This window comes from Anser brachyrhynchus (assembly GCF_964034855.1).
Source record: "Anser brachyrhynchus genome assembly, chromosome: 19".
Classification (NCBI taxonomy): Eukaryota; Metazoa; Chordata; class Aves; order Anseriformes; family Anatidae; genus Anser; species Anser brachyrhynchus.
Window position 1 is genome coordinate 10,236,579 of NC_137712.1, and position 21,413 is coordinate 10,257,991.

Sequence of the window (21,413 nt, forward strand, 5' to 3'; positions counted from 1 at the left end):
CAGGCCCGCCCAGCACACCAGAGAGCATCTGCGTTTAACACAAACAGCAAAAAAATGCCAACATGGCAGGGCCAGGGGGCTGAATTTTAGCTAAATAAGCTGCAGGCCTGGGCCTCCTGCCATGAGACCAACCACGGACGTTTCATTTTAATCAGCTGCTTGGATTGCAAGCTACTACCAAAAGAAGGGGGGGAGGGGGAGGAGGGAACACCCAAAAATTTGTTTTTTTCCTGGTAAAATAATATTTGTTCTTCCCACCAGCCTCAGCAGAAAGCTGTAGGCCTGGCTGGACCCAACTGAGGGCTTCCAGCCCCGATCCAGCAGCCGGGGTCCTCTCCTTCTCTCCTTCCCCTTGGAGCAGCCCAGGGACCCCAGCCTCCCTCCGCTCCTCTTGCCCACGGCTGCTGCAAGCAGGGAGGGCTGCTGGTAGAACCAAATTTTCCAGAGACTTCATGCTTTTAAAATAAATAAATAAATAAATAAATAAATAAAAAGCACCAACAAAATTAAAAAAAAAAAATGATACCCCCAAACAAGCCTCCCCACTCCAGAAGACAAATAAAAGACTGCTTGGATACAAAGCCCAAGCTTTCCCAGAGCCAGGTAATTCCAGATGTACGTGCAAGGCCATGGAACAGAACAAAGTCACAATCATAACAACACAAAAGAGCAGTCAAAGGCTGACAAGGCAGGCTCCAGGCTGCTCCCCAAACCGCCCCTGCGCCCTGCCCCACGTGGCTGCCTTCCTGCCGCGCTCCCTCCCTCGCACGGGGCAGGAAAAAAAGAAAGGATTGACAAAAAATAATCCAGCCATGATTATCTGAACTGTCTTCCTCCTCTCCGAGGCTTCTCCTTTCCCACCTGGCGCCAGGCTGCCTGCGGCCACAACCGGAGGGAAGCTGCTATTTATGAGGCATGGGAGATGGACACTGCGAGCTACTGTACCTGCAGACATCTGTGGTCTTCTCCTGGGGAAGACTCAAAGAGTTGCATATTCCAGATCCTCATGAGCAGTGATTCAGTTTCTGCTCATGTGATAAAAGCTCCCTCTACAGAGTGAGCATGCCCAGAGGAGACCATTTCACTGCTCCCTCCAAGCTGCAGCCATTTCACAGAGAACCTGCAGGCTCCAGCGTCCATTGGAGCGGCGATCAGCCCGGGCATCCCGGGGACGCCCCGGTAATGCAGATCATCTGTCAACTTTCTGACAGGGTGCCAGGCCTCAAACTGATCGCTCGCCTGAAAAAAAAAAAGCCTTTTAAGCCCAGAATGTGTTCAGTTTCAGTGGCCTTCAAGAGTAGCCCTTGCCCACAAAAAAAAAAGGGAAGGGGAGCAGGGATGGGGAGGGATGCTGCGTGGCTTGGGGACATCCCTGTGCTGATTTTGTTTTGCTTAATCGGGTGCCTGTCCTGCGAGGAGGGGGATGAAGGCACACGGGTTAAACTGGTTAAGTGTGCAGTGTCCAACTGCAAGTGAATTTGAGATGTGATCTGCTGAGCTGAAGGGGTGCTGGTTTCCACTGCGGGGATTTATAATACAACATGACCTGGTACAACCAACCTTAAAAGCGTATCACAGGCACAGTCATTAAAAAGAGAGGGGAAAACATAATGAAGAGATAGTGAGTGCACTGTGAGGTGCAGTAGCTCTGAGCTCAGCCTATGTCAAACCATATGATACAGCTGGCCCAGCCAGCTAGATAAAAGAAGGAAATTTTAGCTTCAAAATAAAAGTTGTTTGTCTCTGTTCCTCTGAACAATTAAGCACAAACTCTTGGCAACCTTCGTAGCTGCTCAAGCTCCCGGTAAAACGTGCAGGAACATCTGCGAGCAGAGCTGGGCTGGGAGGGAGGCGAGCGCCCGGCCGGCCCTGGCGGGGAGGCAGCGCAGCGGGGTGCCCGCGGCCCCCTGGGACCGCCCGCCCGGCAGGGGGAGGGCGGCCACGGCGAGGAGAGGCGAGGAGGAAGAGGAAACTCAGAAACGGGCTGTGGCACCTCCCGGCTGCTCTTGGCCAAAGCAAAGCAATTCCTCCACGAAATCAGAGCACAGAGGACAATTGTCTTTAAGGCTAAGTGTTAAAGTGAAGAGGAGCTTGGCGTAGTGCGTTGCAGTGGGCTTGGGGGGGAGGGGGCAGGGAACAGGCTGCACGGTGGGAGGAAAAGCCACAGAAACCATGGAGAGGTTTCGAGAAGCCCAGTGATTTTATTTGCCTTGCACCTTGCATGAAAAGCAGGCATTCAAACCGACGCCTTCAGCACAAGCATGAAGCCATCGGCTGCTCTGCTCTACCCATCCCCTGCTCTGCTCTGCTGAGCGTCGCCAGCGTGTCCTGCTGTTGCATTATCGCAGCCTGGAAGCATCAACAAGCCACGTTTTCCCCAGACCAAGCAGCTACTTCACCACTGTGTCCACGCACATTTGCAAAGCGGCAACAGTTAAAGCAGCAGAAGAGCCTGCCGTGGGTCTGCCTCGGCTGCAATGACATTATTTTTCCCTCCGCACTCTGGAGAAGTTTCACTCCTAAACAGTTAAAGCACACAAGGCTGAACTGAGATGGCTGAAATTCGTAGAGAATGAATATTCGGGATGACAGTACAAAGCAAGGGTCTCTCACCCACTGGGTTTTTGTTTGATGTAAATTTTAAGTTTTAACATACATAAAATGAGATTTTGCTGGCCTTTCTATCAATCACTGAAAGGTAGAGAAGTAACTAATTTAAGACTATCCCAAAAAGCCCAAAACAAAAGCAGACTGGAGCTGTATTATCCACTGCATCGAGAGATTACTGTAGTTCAAACCAAAGATGGCTTTGTCGATGTGTCACCCTTCCTTGCAGCATGAAATTACCAAGCTTTCATCAAAAACACAGAAACAGAAACGAAGATATTACTAAGTGCAAAGTCAGCGAGCTACCACCATCCACATCCCTTTGCAGAGAGCAAAGGAGGCCGGAGACCCACGCTGCAGCGCTCGGTCCTCCTGCATGCCCAGGGCCGTGGCGCTCCCCACTGCATCTCAGCGCTAGAGATGTTTTCACTGCCGAGGTTAAAAATATACTGAGAGCAGAAGCGACCGGAGACACTTTTCACATCTCATGTTCATCCTTGAAAGTATTAAAGACATTAAAAAAAATTAAAAAAAAAAAGAAAGAGGAAGCGGCTCAGGCTAGTGCAGATGCTTCAACAACCAACCCAAGCCAAACAAGGGATCTGCATCAGCCCAGCACCTCCTGTCCCAGCCCTGTCTCCCCACGTTGCAGAGCTCTGGGCTCCCTCCTGACAAGTCCCTGCAGGACACACGACCTTCCTTCGCCCCGCGACGCACGGGTGGCATGTCGGGAGGGATGAGCAGTTTATCCGCTCAGGGACCGTATGCAGAAGCCTGCTGGACTGCGCTCCCCTCTCCTGGAAAATGAAATCCGTCTCCAAAATGGCTGGGGAAGGGGGGTTGCTCACACAACAGCCCACACCCCACAGAGCTTTCCCCTTTATTTACCCCAAGCAGCTCCCCCTTTATTTACCCCAGCAGTTTCCCCACCTAAGCATGCCCACGGGGGGGACAGCGCAGCCCTCCGCATTTCAAACCACGTCCTGCCAGGGACCAGCACAGTACCCGGTATTCTGACACCGAGCCTCCCTGGCCTTGGTTCTCCCATTGAAAGCTTGAAAATCCCTTTCAGAAATCTCACGTTTCCAAGAGGAAGGCAGCAGCACAACACAAAGGACACTGGGTTCCTCGGGGCTTTTGCTTAATTACACCATTACACACGGCATTTTCACAGCTCCCTTGCAGCGGAAACACAAGTGGGAGGCAAGGGGAGACGTTGCTTTTCTCTAAGAAGAACAATATTTAGCTCCGCAAAATGCAGGGGTTTCTCCTCATTTCCATCAGGCTCCTCTCTCGCTTCAGCCCCTCCACTTGCTCAGATCCAAAGCTCGCTTTCAGCCTCCTCAGAAGCGATCCCATAAACACAACGAAACAAACCACCACCACTCGGGGGGCTTTCAGTATAAGAAGAGCATTTCTGCTGGAATCCTGATTTGCTTCTGCCTTGCTAAGAACCGCTCCTCAGCTCAGCCACAAGCTCTTAAAATGCCTCCTTGCCTCCTCAGTGATTATTTACAACATTTCCTCGCCGGAATGCCCATTCCCAAGACACAGCAAGTGTCCTCAGCATCCTCCAGGAGAACCAAAATGCCCACGTCCAGGCTCAGGTAACAGCTCTGAAGGAGCAGTCACTCATCAATGCACACTTCTGGAATCACAGTTTTCTCCACCTTTTGAAACCTTTCTTTTTTTTTTTTCTCCCAAAAAAACGTTTTCAAGCCACCTCCTTCCCTCCTGCTTTTAGTTTTAGAAAACTGCCTTTAGCTAATAAGAAACACAAAATGTTCCCTGGGACGCTGTGTTGAATACATCACACACACCAAAAGGAGGAAAAAAAGAAAAAAAAAGATGCTGCTGCGACAGATGTTGAGATGTAAGCTCTCTGGAAGACGTTGCTATGTTTTGATAAGAATACGCATTGAGTATTTCATTTATAGGGCAATCCTAGAACTTTATTTAGAAGCATATTGGCCAGACAGCTGTAATTCAGAGCATGCTGTAGTCCTAACAGTTCCCAGTTATAAACTCCCTCAGCTTTAACTTATAGTAACCACGGCTCCTTCTGTTCTGGAAATGTGCAAACACCGTTCCTCTCCTTCGCTCAGCTCTTGCACACCAAGAGCTCCCACCACAACAAAAACAGCCTTGCTCGAGAACGGTACTAAACAGCACCCCTTGCACACCCCATCTCACCATTTGCTCAACGGACAAATGGTTTATGGGGTTATTTTGGGGCCAGGAGGTGGGGTGGGAGCAGCACAAAGCCGTCCTGCTTATTAGCAGTCTTCTGCCTGCTTTCCTGGCAGCGAAAATGGCCGCTCGCTTTCAACCTCGCTTGTGCTGCAACGCTCAGCTCAAACACCAGGGCTCGGTGTGGATCCTGCCCACGAGCCTCACGTGTTCAGCGGTTCCCTGTTCTTTGACCTCACACCTATTTTTTTTTCAGCATTAGGGCATTCACGTGAAAACAAGAGAGCTCTTCACTGGGAGGGAATCAGAGCTTCATGGTGCTTTTCTCCCCCAAAATCGCGAGTACCGCAGTCGATGGCTCTACGAGCGATTCCGCTGACATCACGCGCTTCTGCGAGGAGCAGAAGGAGCAGATGAACTCCTTAAACACAAAGCTCCTGCCTTCACGCAAATATCACTAGTTAAGAAGAGCGGAGGAATAAAGCAAGCATGATGTGTGTACAGAACTGGCTCTGAAGAGGCTGCTTTTCAGCAGCTGCCATAAGGTGGCAGTGGGTCTTTAAGGCTACCTTACACCTTCCGCACAAGCACAATAGGAAATTATCACACCAGTGGTTTTCAGCATCTGAAACTGTTTAATCAAATTTCCTCATCAAGGGAGCCAGACCATACATGAAAACTTGGGCCCAAGATCGTTTCAGTGCCAAAGTCACACGAGGAGAAAAAGCCACCGGGATCAGTTTGGAAAAGCTGTAAATGCAGCCCCGATCCGAGCCAAAGGAAATCAAAACCTTTTACTTTCAGCGTACAATTACAATGCCGTTTATTTTACATAAACACTTCTCTTTGTGCATTCATCCAACCACAAACAAGCCAGCATCCATTAAAAAATAGCGAAGCTTGCATCGCCGGGAAGCTGGGACTCGAGCTGGCTTTCTGCAGGGACTGCACAACCAACGCCTTCGAGCTCGGCACGGAGCTGCCCCGTGGCCCGGGTCACGCAGAGGCTGGATCCTGCCCTGCCCCATCTCTTGCAGCTCAGAGAAGGCGGTGGAAGCGTTGGGTATGCCAGAAATGCAGAACTGGGCAGCAAATACGCAAGTAACTTCAGGTGGCAAAGGGACTCGTCACGCAGACTGACCAAAGTGTGCGAGACCATCACCCGGGAGGGAGCAGTAACACAAAGATGTACGTGTTGCTCTTCATCACAAGCTGAACTGCGTGATGGAAAGCAGCAAGAGTGGCCCTGAAGAGCGAGCCGCCCTGCTCACAGCATGCAGGCTGAAGACTGTAACCTCAGAGATTCCTGCTAGTAAAAGTTAACCACGGAAACTTTGCAATACCAAAGTCTTCCTGAGGCCCTGACGCAGCAAGCCTTACCTTCAGAATCACAGAATATCCCGAGTCCAAAGGGACCCACAAGGATCATCGAGTCCAAAGGAACCCACAAGGATCATCGAGTCCAAAGGGACCCACAAGGATCATCGAGTCCAAAGGGACCCACAAGGATCATCGAGTCCAAAGGGACCCACAAGGATCATCGAGTCGACCTTTGCTCAGACCTGACCGACGCCACCGTGGACACCCAGCAGCACCGCTCCCAGGGGGCGCAGAGGCGGCCAGCCCCTCCTGCCCCACACAAAGCCCCATCTCCCCTGCCCCTCGCTGACACAAGCCTGGGAGCCCGCCCGAGTGTCCCAGTGTCACCACGGGGCCTGCCTGTGGGGCAGGAGGGGTCAACCAGCTCAGCAGCACGGAGCTGCTGGTGCCTTCCATCTGTGAGAGCCGGCAAGCGCACGCACGCTGCACGAGCCCAGCCTCGTACACGCTCCCATTCCTTCCCCAGCCTCGCCAACACATGAAACCCAGAAAGCAACGCACAGGAAAAATAACAATCATCATCATCATCATCCCAGCCAGAGGAACAGACACTCGTATTCCTTCCTTCCCTTGCAAATCTGGAAGGGCCGATTTGGCAAGGTTTGTTTGCAACCCTTGGAATGCAAAACAAGACCGAGGACGGGAGCTGGAGTTTGACATTCCTTCGCCCTCCCACGATCAGGGACGAACCTGGCCTCGGAGCGCAGAGCAGGTCGGTGCCCCGCGAGGCCTCCCATTAATAACAATTAGCACCTGAGCGGTGGGGCCGCGCTCGCACGCCTTCCATGGGGAAGGCGCAGCCCAGCGGGTCCCCGCAGCCCTGGCTGCCGGCCCTGCCCCTCGGGGCACCACCCTGCTCGCCAGGCCCCTGCCTGGTAGAGGCTCGAGGGCAGCCAAGGTCAGGGTTTTCAAATCCTCCCCGCTGATCCGCGGGAAGCAGCACGAAGCCGGCCGGTGGCGGTGGTTGAACTGTGCTGCGCCTGAATCGCTGCCCAGAGCCCCGCTCCCGGAGCCACCGCGGCCCCGGGCAGGGCAGGGGCACGCAGCCGCCCTACCTGGGCGCCGCGGCCGCGTCCTCCCACGTCCCGACTGCAGGCCAATTCCTCCTCCAGCCACAAATCCATCTATCTATCTCCCTCTATGGGTGCAGCTTCCACCCCGGAGCATGCTCAGTGCGGGCTGATCTTCAGCCATTTCAGAGCTTTGATGAAATGTGAGCGTAAGGAAGTGTCATTAGCAGAAGGGGGGGAAAAAAAAGAAAAGAAAAAAGAAAGGGAAGGTGAGGGATTCACGGGGATCCAGGAGACCTTCCTGCTCCCACCAGCCAGGCCAGGCTCTGGCTGCAGGGCTCGCAGGAGGGATGAGGCTGCGAGCATCTCGCTTCAGAACAAAGGCAAGGCAAGTCCTGGCTCAGGCAAGCCTTGTGCAGAAAGTAGTAGTGCCTACAGACTCTCGAGCCAGCATATTTTTCACTCTGGGCCTTCCACAAATTAGTGTTTTTCACAAAACGCCATTAATATTTCCCCCCCCCCCACAACAGGCTTCACCTGACGCTTTCAGCCCGCAGTGCAAATAGCGCTTCCCGTCCGTCCTAGAGCTAAACCCACAGCTCCCCATCCCATGTAACCTGGGCAATTTCAACTCCATTTACAAGAAACTCAAAAAGCACGCCAGAAGAAGGGGGAAAAGCCTACAGCACATACACATCATGCTGTGCTTTCCTAAGAACAGGAATTTTAAGAGGTTTGGTTTTAGCCCTGAAACTCCGCCATCGCTGCATTTTGTCTCTCTAATACAACAGGAGTTTCACAGCAGAATACGTAGAGAATTTTTTTTCTCCTCTCCAGTCTTCCAAACAACAAAATACGCAAAGACAAAAGATAGCTCCTGCAGAAGTCAAGCTTTGCAGGCCAGGGCAAAAACTGGCCACTAATCCCACACAGGTTTCAATGCGTGCCCCAACCCTCCTGTTGGGCCCGAGCCAAAGCCAACTCGGGGTGTTCAAATCCGTGAATTGTCTGTGCACAATGCCGAGCGATCCTCGCTTCCTGCACACTCATGGCTAATATTCCTGTCGTGGACGTATAGGGTCTGCTTCGGAGCCGCCGGTTTGCTGCTCCAAAGGAAGATTAACAAATAATAATAATAATCAAAACCTTAATCAACGCTGCACTTCAGAAAAAAATCACGGTGATAGATGAACGCCAGAAACGGGCTCTTTGCCTGAACTATGCTTCCAAGGTAATCACAAAAATACTAAGAGATTCTGTAAAATGCAGTAAGCCAAGTTAAATGTCTGACTGTCAGCAGCGCCCAGCACACTCATGTCAGATGCGCTATGCGAACAGCTCTGCATTTTGTTCTCCCAGTTGAGAGAGAGCTCTCTTCCCCGTTAAACTCCAGCTGAACACCAAGCTGGAGCTTTTTAGCAATTATTCATGATAGCAAAGTCCTGGCATTCACATTTGACTTCTGGATGCAAGGCAGCCTTCCGCGCCAAGCGCTGGCAAGTTGCTTTTTACGAAAACATTTTCAGAGCACAAAGCATTTGGTAAAGCGACCCAGGATGAACCACGGTAATTTGGAATAAAGCGTGCGTGCTTAGCTGCCCCCGGGCCCCCACCTCTGCTGCAGCATTTCAGCAAAGCACCGGGGCTCAGCCCGGCAGGAGCATTGGGTCCCTCGGCGCCCCTTCTCTGGGGACACTCGTTAGGGACACCATTTCCAGAGCAGGATGCCACCCCCCGGCACCGCGCTGGGAACGCCGAGGTACCACACCGCGCACCAAGCACAGACTGGCAAACGCAGCCGACAAATTCTATTCTCGTCCTCTCGCCTGCCTTTAAATTGGAGGTGGTTTAAAAATAATATTCAGACCATGGGATCCTGAGGCATGTCTGCTGAATCTAGCAGTGTTTGCATCTAGCACAGCTCAAGCATGTCAAGTTTGTTTCCTTGGAAACAAAGGCCAATTTGCAAGCATTGCTTTCTTCCTTCATTTTTTTTCCCCTTAAATATAATGAAGACATACCTGCAGCTGTTGTTGATACAAAGGAATTAAAGCTGATTCACGTACCAACAAAGTCCATAAGAGAATTATTAATACATTTCACTAATGAACAATTGGCTTGCTGCACTAAGGGAAAACCACAGTTCATCACTATTTAAAAATCCCTTTTTCCCTTCAATAGATGCACACTCAAGGCACGGCATTTATATTGTCTCCTTGGGGAGAAAGAGGAAAAAGAAGGAAAGCCAGATTCATTTGCTTACCCTAGGCTAGGTACACGGGTTCCAGCGGAGGAACAATCTAAGAGGGAAATCCTGTATTGCTCCTAACACCGCTCCGAAAGCTGCACCAGCAGTGCTCAGAGCACACCTGCTTAACGCAGGCTGAAGAGCCAGCACAAGCTCAATAAAGAGGAAAGCAGCAACATCTCCTAGATGTGTTCGGCCAGTTTTAAGCCCAACTTTTTCTCGGCAAGGGCATGCATTAGGGCTTAAGTGGGGAGTCAGCCTTTCCGTGCAGCCATAACTCTTCTCCCAGACAGAGCCTGCTCACATCAGAGGTCCTCACGCTGAAGGCAGTAAATCCCGCGGCGATGACCCACAACCTCTGTGTGGGCAAGAAGGGCGGGAGGGCAAAAAGTGTCAGAGGTGCGCTATCCGCAGCCTGCTTTGCAAAGGCACCTGCACCTTCCAGAGCCTTCACTGGGAATCACAGGTGCTCAGCACCTTTCAAAAACCTGTCAGATAAAGAGTAACATGGACACACATGAGGACAGCAAATAAAATCGGCTCCTTGAACACGCTGTCCTGGAGGCTGACCTGGCACAGAGCTCGCTTCCCAGCATGCCAGGGCTCCAGCTGCAACCTCAGCTTGGGGACCCGAACGTCCGAGGGAGCAGATCCTGGCTCTTCAGCTGCACCAACAGGAGCTGGCGGAGCAAGAGCAGACTCCTTCCCCCACATCAAGGACAAAGCCTCGCGATTCCCTGCCCCTGGAGGCCCAGTTTCACCACCAGAGCCATCAGCACCCACCACCAACCCCAGATGCTCCGGCACTTCTGAAGGTCAGGGCTCGGACTCCAACGCACCCCGTCCGCCAAGGAGGCTCCAAGCTTGCAAATGCCTCTTCACTGACAGAGCAACCTCGCTGTCCTCTTGAACCTGCTCACAGCAGGACCAACCACTGCACTCAGCTGTAGACAAAAAGCACCAAAAACTACCTCCAAAATGTCAGGCAGAACTGCTCAGTGTCTCACCCTAGAGCCTGAGAACCGAACCTCCGCTACCCTGCCCTTCGGTGCGGACGAACAGCACCCAACAGCAGCAACACGCTTCCATCCCTGCTGCAATCGAGCAACCCTGGAAGCAAATCCCCCACTCTGCAAATGGGAGCACCCTACACCGAGTATAGGTAGGTATTAAAATGACTTAATTTTATCCCCACCCATGCCAGTCTTAGGGCTTTGTGCTGTAGCCACCATGAATTCTGGGGGAAGAGCAAGGAAAATGATCTAGCTCTTTTCAATCAAAAGCAGAACATATCCTGAAAAAAAAGCACCTAAACACCACCATGTAAAAAAGAACCAGGCAGATGCACTGTGATTTGCTTAAATATATCGCAACTATATAAATAGTTATGGCTTCTTTATAAAGGAATTCATAACAAGAGATGTGAGTAGTAGATAACATGACTGTCTCCATTTTACAGACAGAAAACCTGAGGCTTGGAGAAGTAACTGCTAGAAGTTTCTGGAGTGGTCCTACATACATGTATGGGACAGAGGAACGTGGGACAGGTGACCTGGACCCGAGGGCCTGCTCTGCTGCTCTCCTGCCGAGTCGCATCGGGTGGCTGAGCTGGGGCAAGATCCAAAGGAGGTGCTGGGACAGCCAGCGCGGGACAGCTTCACCTTGCGCCTCAGTGAAGTTCGGGCATTTTAAGCTCTTTTGAAAATCTCATCTTCCATTATTTAAAAATAAATTAATTAAAACAAAATGCATCAATGTAATAACAAATGTCTCAGTATTTTCTCCCTCTGTGGGATTCCCTGTAACGAATATGATTTTTGGAGGGGAGGGGAAATATTCATCCAAAACAGCAAGCTTTCAACCCTGAGAAGCTCTCCATGCCCACTGCTGAGGTCCGAAGCAGGAGGGTGCCACGGGGGCGACTCCGTGACAGCAGGACGCAGCCCAGACTCACGCAGGAGGGAGGTCAGATCCGAACTGAGCAAGGGGAGCAATAAATTCAGATTAGTCACTTCGCAGAAATTTCCTGTCAGATAAGCGGGTGCACGTCAAAGCATCTGAGGCAAGGACAACGAGCTCGCTTAGCTATTTTTTTTATGCAGATGTGTTCAACACCTGGCAAACGTTTAGGTGACAACGCTGTATGGAAACCAACGCCGACATGGATACAGGGCGAGGGTACGCCGCTTACTAGCAAACTTGAGACTTGCTTCCCTTCCCTTCTCTTCCCCTCCAGCCTGGCAGGCGCTGCCGCGCCGCTCGCAGACATCCGAGGGCACGGCGCCAGCGCCTGGGGCCCCACGTATTCCTGGAGATTTCCGAACACAGATTTAAATTCGGGAAGATAGTCACAGGATTTATTTTAATGCCCAAATCATTAAACCATCCTCTTTGATTGGGTTCCCAGAGCTGCGCTGATAAAGACTTGCTGTATTACAGCAAACACATGCGAGGCTGAGACTCAAAGCTCAGCTCGAAGACTGATGAGCTCACTCTGATACTTTCCCACATGAAAGCTCTGTAGAAAGAGCAAATTTCAAATCAAGAACCGCTCACTGATCTCGGGTGGCCAGCCTGGACAGCGCCTTTCAAGCCTGCATCTCCTACAGCAAGGTGCAGCACTCGGTGCACTTGACAATAAAGCACCAGTTTCACATCAAAAATTAAATCACTATTGCAAAAAAAAAAAAAAAGCCTTCCTTCCAATTCTCCCACCTTTTCCCTCCATGTGTAACATGCTTATTTGCCTCTCAGGGAGGCATCATTGTGTTAACATTTTAAATTAAAGTGCTCGGAATAGAGCAGAGCGCTAGAAGAACAGCGCCCGCACCAGACGCTGCGGCGATGCAACCAGCTCGCAGAGCCCCGAGCCAGGGGAAGGGGAACGCTGAAGGTTGCAGAACGGCTGCAGCCCAGCCTCGGGCTGCCCGCTCTTGGCCACTGCAGCCAAAACGTTCTGGAGGCAAAGCAGAAGGCAGGAGGCTACTGGGGGGAACTTCTGCACACTTTTGTTATAGGGGGAAAGGGCTCCAGCCCTGCCCCTGCCCTGCACAAAGCTCAGGCTCTGCCTCCTGCTGTGAGATCTGCATCCAAAGCCCCACAGACCCCTGGAAGCTTCTCCTCCACTCTCGTGTCCCGGAGAAGAGGCAAGCAGAACTGCTGCTGCTCTGGGTTGGCAGCACACCAAAAAAATAGTGCACAGGCAACAGGAGAAGACAAATCCTGATTTTTTTTTCCCCCTTCTGAGACAGGAAGCCAAACATCGGCCGTCGGCAGCCGCCTGCTCGCTCTCAGGCCTCAGTGAAACAAACTTGAGGACAGCCGAGGTCAGCCGGCTCCTGCAGCGCTCTGCCCAACATTTTCTCTGCAGCATCGGCCCTGCTGCCAGCCCCGAGCAGCGCACCCGCACAGCTCCTTCCCCTCTGCCTCTGGAAGGGGGTGGACGCCCGCTCGGCCCCGGGTGAGGGCCGTGCCAGCTGAGATGGCCACAAGGGGAACAGCCCCTGGGTGTTGCCATCATCACGGCAATATTTTTGGTATTCCCCTTTCATTACATGCCTCGGATATCAGTGTGAGAACCTGCACGGGGATATTCACAGGCCAAGACGGTGGCACGCCTGCAGCACCCCTATTTTTTCCTTTTTCTAAATCCTTCTGTAGAAGGAGCAGAGTAAAGGACCAGCTGTAAAGCAACCCGAGATGCTTGCCATTTCAAACCGTATTTAACACCCTTCTTCCTCTCTGCAGCGAGCAGAGCCCTGCAGGATTCCCGCAGAGCCCCACCTATCCCCCTTCCCACTTAAACGCACCCGTTCCCAAGGAGGCTGAACGGATGCCATAAAGCAAAGTTTAACTTTAAACTATAAAAATGCAAAACAGGCTGCACCCATTGCGATACGCAGACGAAAGGAAGAGAAACGTGGTTCATAAAAGCCACAGTAAATGCAAATTCTCCTGCAGCAGTGTAGCTCACATGGACCTACCCATGGGTAAGTGCCAGGCTGGGCCGCCCGCACAGCAAGGCAACCCGCGGGGAGGGATGTGAGCATGTGGGAGCTCCTGCGTGGGTCTAAGCAACAGAGGGAGGACACCGACACCGATGCAGGACACCAGTGTGTAGATGAAGTGACCGAGCCCAGCAGCCTGAGGGATCCGTTTATTTTTGTCAGGTGCTCACACCTCATTTCTGATCCCTGTAACGCTGCCCTGCGCTGCCAGCTAACCTCAGCTTCAGGAGTCCACCAGGCTCCTCGGGAAGGAGGACGGTTGCTGCCATCGTTTCGCTTCACAAGGGCCATGTCCCGGCGGCTCCCGCCCCGATGATTTGCGCAGCTGCAGCACAGCGGGCTGCTCGCAGAACCGCGGCCATCTCAGCCTGCGTCCCACCATAAAAACTCACCAAGTGTTTTGTCCCGTAGTTGTATAATGCACTGCTAGAGGTGAAAGCCGAGCTTTTTGGTAAGAAGCAAGCTCCACTGAGCTCACGCCTTCAGACTGGCGATGCCTGCTGGTGACACGATTCGTTTTTCTCTCCATGTGTAGTTAATTAAGTGCAGCATCTGCCTGCACTGCAAAAGCCAGTGCGCTTCTGTGTTAAAAGGGCTACCTGAAGGTAGGTTGCATGGAGGTTGAAACTTTATCACCTTGTAAGCATATAAAATACCAAGTTGACTTCAATTAGCCAAATAAAAACATGCTTTGCCTCCGCCAGGCTGCAGGAGCAGCCACCAGCTGGATGCCAGCACAGCGCTTTCGGCATCGTGGCCAGCGCGCGACTGCGGCACGGCCACAGAAGACAGGCGTGTCAGGGCCGTACCTTGGGACACGCGACCAACATGAGCTCTTTGTTCGTTATCTGTGTCCGGCTGAGCTACCTTCTCTTCCCAGTTACCCATCTGCAGGGGTCTGGGGGGAGGCCTCCAAAATCAGAACCCGCAGAGCACTGCCTTCCCCAGCCTCTTAAGCAACAAGAATTGGAGCCCCCCTGCCATGCCCAAGGAGAGAAGTGGGGCCAGCTCTTCCCATTCATCACTCCATCATGATTCAGGGACTTGGGGGAATTTTTTAATCATTTTTTAAACACCAGTATAAAGGACAAAGCTGCTACAGAGACAATGATCGGAACTTGCCTCCAAATCCCTCATTTTGTTTGCCATCTTCAACCACTTTCCATCTTCCTGCCTACATATTGAGGTGTCTTTCCTCATTTACTTTGGGATCAGGGATTTTTCTGTTTTCAGCTGTTCGCAAACACACGTGCCCATGTCTGCATGTTTCAAAGTTTCATTGTGTCATTTTTTTTCCTTCCGTTTTGAACTCTATTCCCCTATTTGTAATTCCCATTTTTAATTTCTCCTCCATTTCTGATTTATTTTCCATCCCACTGCTCCTGTTCTAGTCCTCCCACTATCCTCCCAAGGTAGTGCACAACACCAGCCCTGTTCTCACCTCTGCTGAAGTTAATCTGTGCTACGGGGTCCCTACAGCAAAGCTGCGAAGCCAAGAGAGGCACAACGGGATGCGCGAGCAAGCAGCCAGATGTCCTCCCAAGGACCTCATCGAGGCTGGGACCTCCGTCAGGCTCCGAGGGCACAGCCAGGGGGTGGCCAAGGAAGGGGTCGATGCTCCTTTCTCTTCCGACTCCAGATCTCTGCCTCCCCTCCCCAGCAGGCCCACTGGCTTTGCAGGGAAGGTTTATGGTGACGGCCTCCGCTACATTATGCCTTACATTGCCACTTGCTTTCTTCTACCTTGAATCGTTAACGATCCCCGTTTATCATCACACAATTATTATTCTCTACATTAAAATAATTAAGAAAATTGCACTAAGCTTCAGGTTTTAAGAGAGACAAACTACCCCACAGGAAAGTACGCGCTTTTTCTTCCTTTTTAGCAGATGAAGTAAAGCACAGCTGACTTTTGAGCCCGCCAAGCTGCCGTTCTGCCCTTTTTACGTCTCACGCAAAGAGGCGATGCACTCCGGAGCCACAGCAGCATGATCCCGCTGCCTACTGCTTCGCAGCGAGGTATCCTTTTAATACAGCGCAATTAAAAAGGCCTCAAAACATTTTTAACCTTAAATGATAAAAAAAAGGCTAAAATACAGAACTTACAAAATGTGTCAAATTTAAAAAAGAACAGTTCCCAGCTGCCCAGCAATGATGCCTCCCACCTGCTACACAACACGAATGTATTCCCCAGCGCCACAGTGCCTTTGCACATCCACGGCAGCGAAGCCCTGCCAAAGTAAAGCACAAGGGGCCTGGCCTCACCACGAGGCAATGAAGAATTAGGAGAAATAAATAGGCACAAGCAAGATGCCGTGCCAAGGCAAACCCCAGCCTCCCCTGCACCCCAAGGAGGCTCTAAGGGATCAGCATCCTCATGGCGTGTCCAGGACACGCGTGGCTCCTTGGTGGAGCAAGGAGAGCAGGGATGGGTTTTAAGCGCTCTCGATCATTCCTCGGAAATAAAATTTTAAAAAAAATTAAAAATTACTCATTGAGCTATTAGAATGTGCAAACATTTTGCCTCGTGTTCCGACTGCCACATTTAATATTTCGAGCAACATCCAGGCCAATATTGTTGCTTAATTTAACATAACTGGATCCTGAATGAATTTCTAACAGATTAAACCACAGAAATATCCACATGTTTTAATGAGGATTTGGCACTCCTCAGAGCCAAACAGATTTTAGCAATATTTTTGGACTACAAATTCTTTCATAAGAAAAGAAAGCCCACTGATAATGTATCTGCATTCCCTACATTTCAAGTTTGGGGGGATTTAAGTGCAAATTGAAAAACCTAAATATTTAGTGCCATTCTAATTCAAGCAACATCTGGACAATTTTCTTCGCCTCGTAAAAGACTCCCGCCAGCCCCGCGGAGGCTCAGCGCATGGCGCTCACGCAGAATGGCTCCTTCCCCATTCGCATGCCTCAGTCAGATCCTGTAGTTTCTATGCCAACGAGCATTTGTAACTCTTTAAAAAGCACATTTGGAAGTGGGGGGAGAAGAAAGATTTAAAATGTGATAAAGATTTTTTGTTTGGGGCGGGTTGTTTTTTTTTGGTTTGGTTTGTTCCCTCTGCCCCATCTTAATCATTCTTTTTTTTTTTTTTTTTTTTGAGGAAACCTCAACAAGGCCCAATAACCACCACCTCTCCAGTGGCAGCTTTTCCACCTGCTTCAAAATAAAGCAGTACTCAGTAAAAGAAGCAGAAAGTTTGTTCAGTTAAACCAACACATAAATATATACATATAAACAGACACATATATATATTTATATACATATATATATTTATAGAGATCTCTCTCCAGAAAGAATCAATGCCAACCATCCACCGGCACCTCTCCCACCAGCAGCTCCGCAGGCCCGGCCCCAGTCCCACCACGATAACCGAGCACAGCCAGACAAACCCATGGCCCCATCCCTGCCACAGCCAGCAGGGCCCATACCCGTCTCCCGCTCCCAAGTAAAAACACCAGAGACCAGGCCCAAGCCATCCCCCCAAAGCCCACGGGCTGAGCTTTAACCAGGTTTTGCGGCACCACCTCCCCTCCTCCCCACCCCTGCCCTCGCAGCTGGCTCCAATTTCGGACTTAACGCTTGAGCTGGGAGCCGGGGTGCTCGAGGTGCACGGAGACAAACCCACAGCCGCGAGACAGCAAAGTAAAACATCTGAAGCAAACAATATGGCCTCGCTCGTACCTTTCCTTTTGTTTTTGTCCCTTCACACAGACATGGCCTCCCAAGCGTGCGGTCGCCACAAACTCCTCTCCCACCCGCAGCTCAGGCCCGGCAGCCCCAGAGGACGGCAGGCCGGGTGGCGCACGGCTGCCCCCCGCACCAACCGTTTGTTCACAGGCCCAGTGTTAGTGACCCCACGTCTGTGAGCTCCCTCACTCCGCCCTGTGCACGTCTGACACAGGGCCTGACGCTCTGGGCTGTGAGGATGGCGAGGCTGCTGACAGAGCCACGGAATCACTCATGATGGAAAGGCCGCTCAGGACCACCAAGCCCAACCATCAGCCTGACCCACCAGTCCCATCGCTGGGCCATGTCCCTTGGTGACACCTTCACGTCCCTTAAATACCTCACGGGGTGGGGACTCCGCCACTGCCCCATGAAGCCTGTTCCGGTGCTCAACCACCCTCTCCATGAAGGAATTCTTCCCAATGACAAAACGAAACCTCCCTGGTGCAACTTAAGACCATTTCCTCACATTCTACAAATTATCACCTGAGAAGAGACCAGCACCCTCCCCACTGCAGCCTCCTTTCAGGTGGATCGTGTCCTGGAGGAACATGAAAGGACTCTTGCCACTGATGCCACACAACACTCAATCCTAACCACAGGACCAAGAGAAGACGTTCTCAAGGACCTGCATATGGCAAACTTCTCGTCCTTCAGCTAGGCTGTGGGCATGCAGAGGGGAGCCTTGGGCACCCGCAGCCCAAGCAGAGGGGAGGCTCAGGCTGGGTGTTAGGAAAAGGTTCTTCACCGAGAGGTGGTCGGGCACTGGAGCAGGCTGCCCAGGGATAAGGTCATGGCACCGAGCCTGGCGGAGCTCAAAGAGTATTTGGACAAGGCTCCAAGACATAGGGTCTGGGTTTTGGGTGGTCCTGAGTGGAGCCAGGGGTTGGACTCAATCATCCTTGTGGGTCCCTTCCAACTCAGGCCATTCTGTGGTTCTGTGACTCTATGAAAGCACTCACACACTGCTCCTCTGGCAGGGCAATGGCTCATCCCCTCCATGAGTGCCATAAGGCATAACACAGCCGATGTCAGCAATAACCAGCTGGATGATAGGAAAGGTTACATCCAAAAAACACTTAGTTGGAACAGGCCGGCAGGTCATTGGCACACAAAAAGCCTTGAGAACGAGTGAGGTGCTGTGCAGAACAAAGCCGTGAACGCCCATTTCTTCCACCCTTCGGTGTACTGCCCGGCCAGTTCCCGTCCTCTCACTGCCCTTGCCACCGATCGCACAGCCTCTGCCATTTCACAACCCTCCTGACAGACACGCCAGCAAGCACAGGGCTCTTCTACAAAAACTCAATGTGACTGAAGTTCAGACTCTTCCTCCACACTGTGCATACGTAGCAAATGCTTCCCGCAGAACAGGACCATAACCGGTCAGTGATTTACACCCAGTGCAGCAAACTAGATAGAAACCTGCACTAGCTGGACATGCTGCTCCATCGGTGACTTTAGCAATGGATCCTAAAATGCCAAAATCAACAGCAGCTTTCTATGGAGAGGAGATGGCCACCCACGTTCTGTGACTGGAATAACTTCTTCCATGCCGTGCACAATGACCCAAGCACACTGTCAGCAAGCAATAATCGTCCCTATCAGCTCAAGAACAAAGCGAAGGGGCTGGTTTCCTGCTGCAGCCCCCCCAGGACTTCTGCACAGGAAGCGAAGGGGTCGCTGGTGTGTAAGCACAGGGAGCGATCCTGAATCAATCCATGACAGAATCAAAGTTTGTCAGGAGTGGCATTAATGAATTCCCCTGCCAGGTTTGTGATGGTTAAAGGCAAACAGAAGACTGAGAGGCACAGCAGGTGGACCTTCAGGAGCATACCCACATGCCCAGTCTGGTGGTCCCCAAGCTCGCACTGTGGCCAAGAGGCTCCCTCCCTCCCTCCCCACTGCTAAGGCTGGGAGCTGAGCATCACCACATCCCCACCGCCCTCCAGCTGGGTGCCACACAAAGATCACAAACATAACAAACTCCTACCCTGCTCTCCTCCGTGATGATCACACTCTGCTCCTTTGGAGCAATTTCACATAAGGGAAGGGGCAAACATGACAAACGTGAGGAATTTATTGCTGTAGGGTTTCTCGTGTTGAAACAGCCCTGAAACTGTCCCTAGTTCCTGCACTGAGCCGAGGAAAGCCAGGGCCGGGCTCAGGTCTGGTGCCAGTCCCTGGTCCCCACCTCTGCTGTGCCCTGGGGAGACAACGAAGGGGACATCACGGCAGGGCAACAAACCCTCCCTGTCACACCAGATGTTAAAGCACCTCGCACCTTCTCTTCACCTGCCCCCAGCACAATTGCCCATCGATCCCCAAGCCAACATTTTTAGCTGTTTCCCAAAGCCTGTTGGAAGGAAACCGAGGAGCCAGCCGGAGGGCAGCCTCAGTGCCCCCCTCACTCTGGACCAAGCCCGGGCTGTGCCAGGGCTGTGCCACCACCTCTGCCCACAGCTGGCGAGGGCATGGATGCACGGCTGGGAGGAAAAAATAAATGTGCCAGGAGATAAAATATGAAATTCCCTTCCTCAACCAACGCACCCACAAAAGCTCTAATTTAGCTCTCGGGTGCATCACTGCGTATTCCATCACTTCTGAGCCTTTTAAGGAAGCGCTCCAGCATCTTCCCAAATTAACCAGGTAACGCTCTGCGGTCGGACAAAGTTAAAAATAACCAAGAGTGGGGGCTCAGCGAGAAGCTCCTGCAGGGAAAACCTCGTCCCATCACGGCCGCAAGGAAACAGACCCTTGTCCATCCGCGGGCACTGAAAGGCAGCGAAGCCACCTCCCCGGCAAATGCGCAACGAAACCCAAGGACAACGCTCCCCATTAATGCCAGATAATTATAGGGCTTCAATTGCAGGCAGTCCATATTGCAAGGAAAATCCTACATAAGACTTGCACTATCTACCACAGCAGGCTTGACCCCATTTTAATATGCAGAAGAAAAAAAAAAAAGAAAAAAAAACTCATAATCCTACAGAACACAGAGCAAATAGCACTCTCTGGGACTACTTGAATACCACCCCATTAAAATACAAACATGTTCCTACAGTAGCTCACTGATTTTAAATATTCACCATCTTTTCATTTCAGGTTTTAAGCACTTTGCCTGGCAACTGTCTGAAGGGCAAATCATTATGGAAATAGGAAGACAATTAATTTTCTTTTATTCTGGAAGAGGATTATTGGAATAAATAAAATAATCAGCTTAGATAAAAACACAATTTGCAACTTACGAAAAACAGAGGACTTTTTTTTTTCCATTCTTATTTCCAAAGGAAAGATGTTCTTGGATGGAGTTTGCAAGGCAAGAGCAGAAGTTTTGGAACTAAATAACCTTGGACTGCTAACTCACAACCCCCTGTGTGCCATCAACAGGAGGAAGGCTGTCATTTCAGACACCTTCAGAGCCACTTCTTTATTTCTGCTGTTATTTAGCAACTTCAAACACCAGGGAAAAAAAAAAAAGATGCCAAGGCTAATTCTCCTTTTGCACATGTGGAGGAGCCCCCAGCTACAGGCAGCCCTTATCTGAGCAGGAAAGGCTTCACGGCAGCACCACACCAACACCAGCAGCCACAGACCGGGCAGTGACAACGGCATTTTAGGGTCCCCTCCCACCCATGCCTCTGCACCCAGTAAATCCACATCAAGTCCATTGAAATTAATGGATTTATCTGGATTTCAGACACCGAAGGGGGTATTAGAAGGGGTTTCAAAATCAAGCAGAGGAGGGCTGTATGCTAATGCTTGCAGATGAGTTCCAAGGGGAGAGGTCTCATCAGTGCCGCTATCTGATGGCAGCTCAGCATCACCACTAACATGGCTGAAGGAGTATCGGATACCCTGTGACCTGCATGCATGCCTGCAGACGTGAATTAAGCCAGAGAGAATGCATTTAACTCCCAAACCCAGCGGTAGAAATGAATAAAAGGACAAGGCAGCCTTCAGGTGCATGTTAGCATGAGATGCAGTTGTTATCCACTGAGAAATGTTGGGATACCTGGTAAGAAGCGTACCGTTGTTTCTGAAAGCCTTCTCCAATAAGCAGTGTGAGGTATAAAAATAGCGTGGAACCTCTGGTTCAAGGTTGCTACAGCCTCGAAGAAGATAGAGAGGTAATTGATGGAGGCACAGATTCCTGGGAACACTAAGGACTGTAAAAGTACTGAGAAATCAAATTGATGATCTGGAAAATAAGACAAGATTAA

At 51.2% G+C, this 21,413-nt stretch overlaps 1 protein-coding gene across 8 annotated transcripts in view; it reads right to left on the reverse strand.

Annotated features, from left to right (window-relative positions):
• The window catches only part of EHMT1 (euchromatic histone lysine methyltransferase 1), a 115,796-nt gene that overhangs the window by 70,636 nt on the left and 23,747 nt on the right, over positions 1 to 21,413 (reverse strand). The window contains exon 1 of one of the 8 annotated variants that reach the window (XM_080561865.1): positions 21,206 to 21,224. The exons of 4 other annotated variants lie outside the window; for them this stretch is intronic. Coding sequence is in view for 2 of the 4 variants with exons in the window: in XM_080561863.1 (XP_080417989.1) it covers positions 946 to 1,008 (63 nt within the window). In the remaining 2 variants the exon portion in view is untranslated. Of the gene's footprint in view, positions 1 to 945; positions 3,146 to 7,232; positions 7,254 to 21,205; positions 21,225 to 21,413 lie in introns of those variants that run through there. 3 more of the 8 variants (XM_080561860.1, XM_080561863.1, XM_080561861.1) reach the window with 3 other exon arrangements.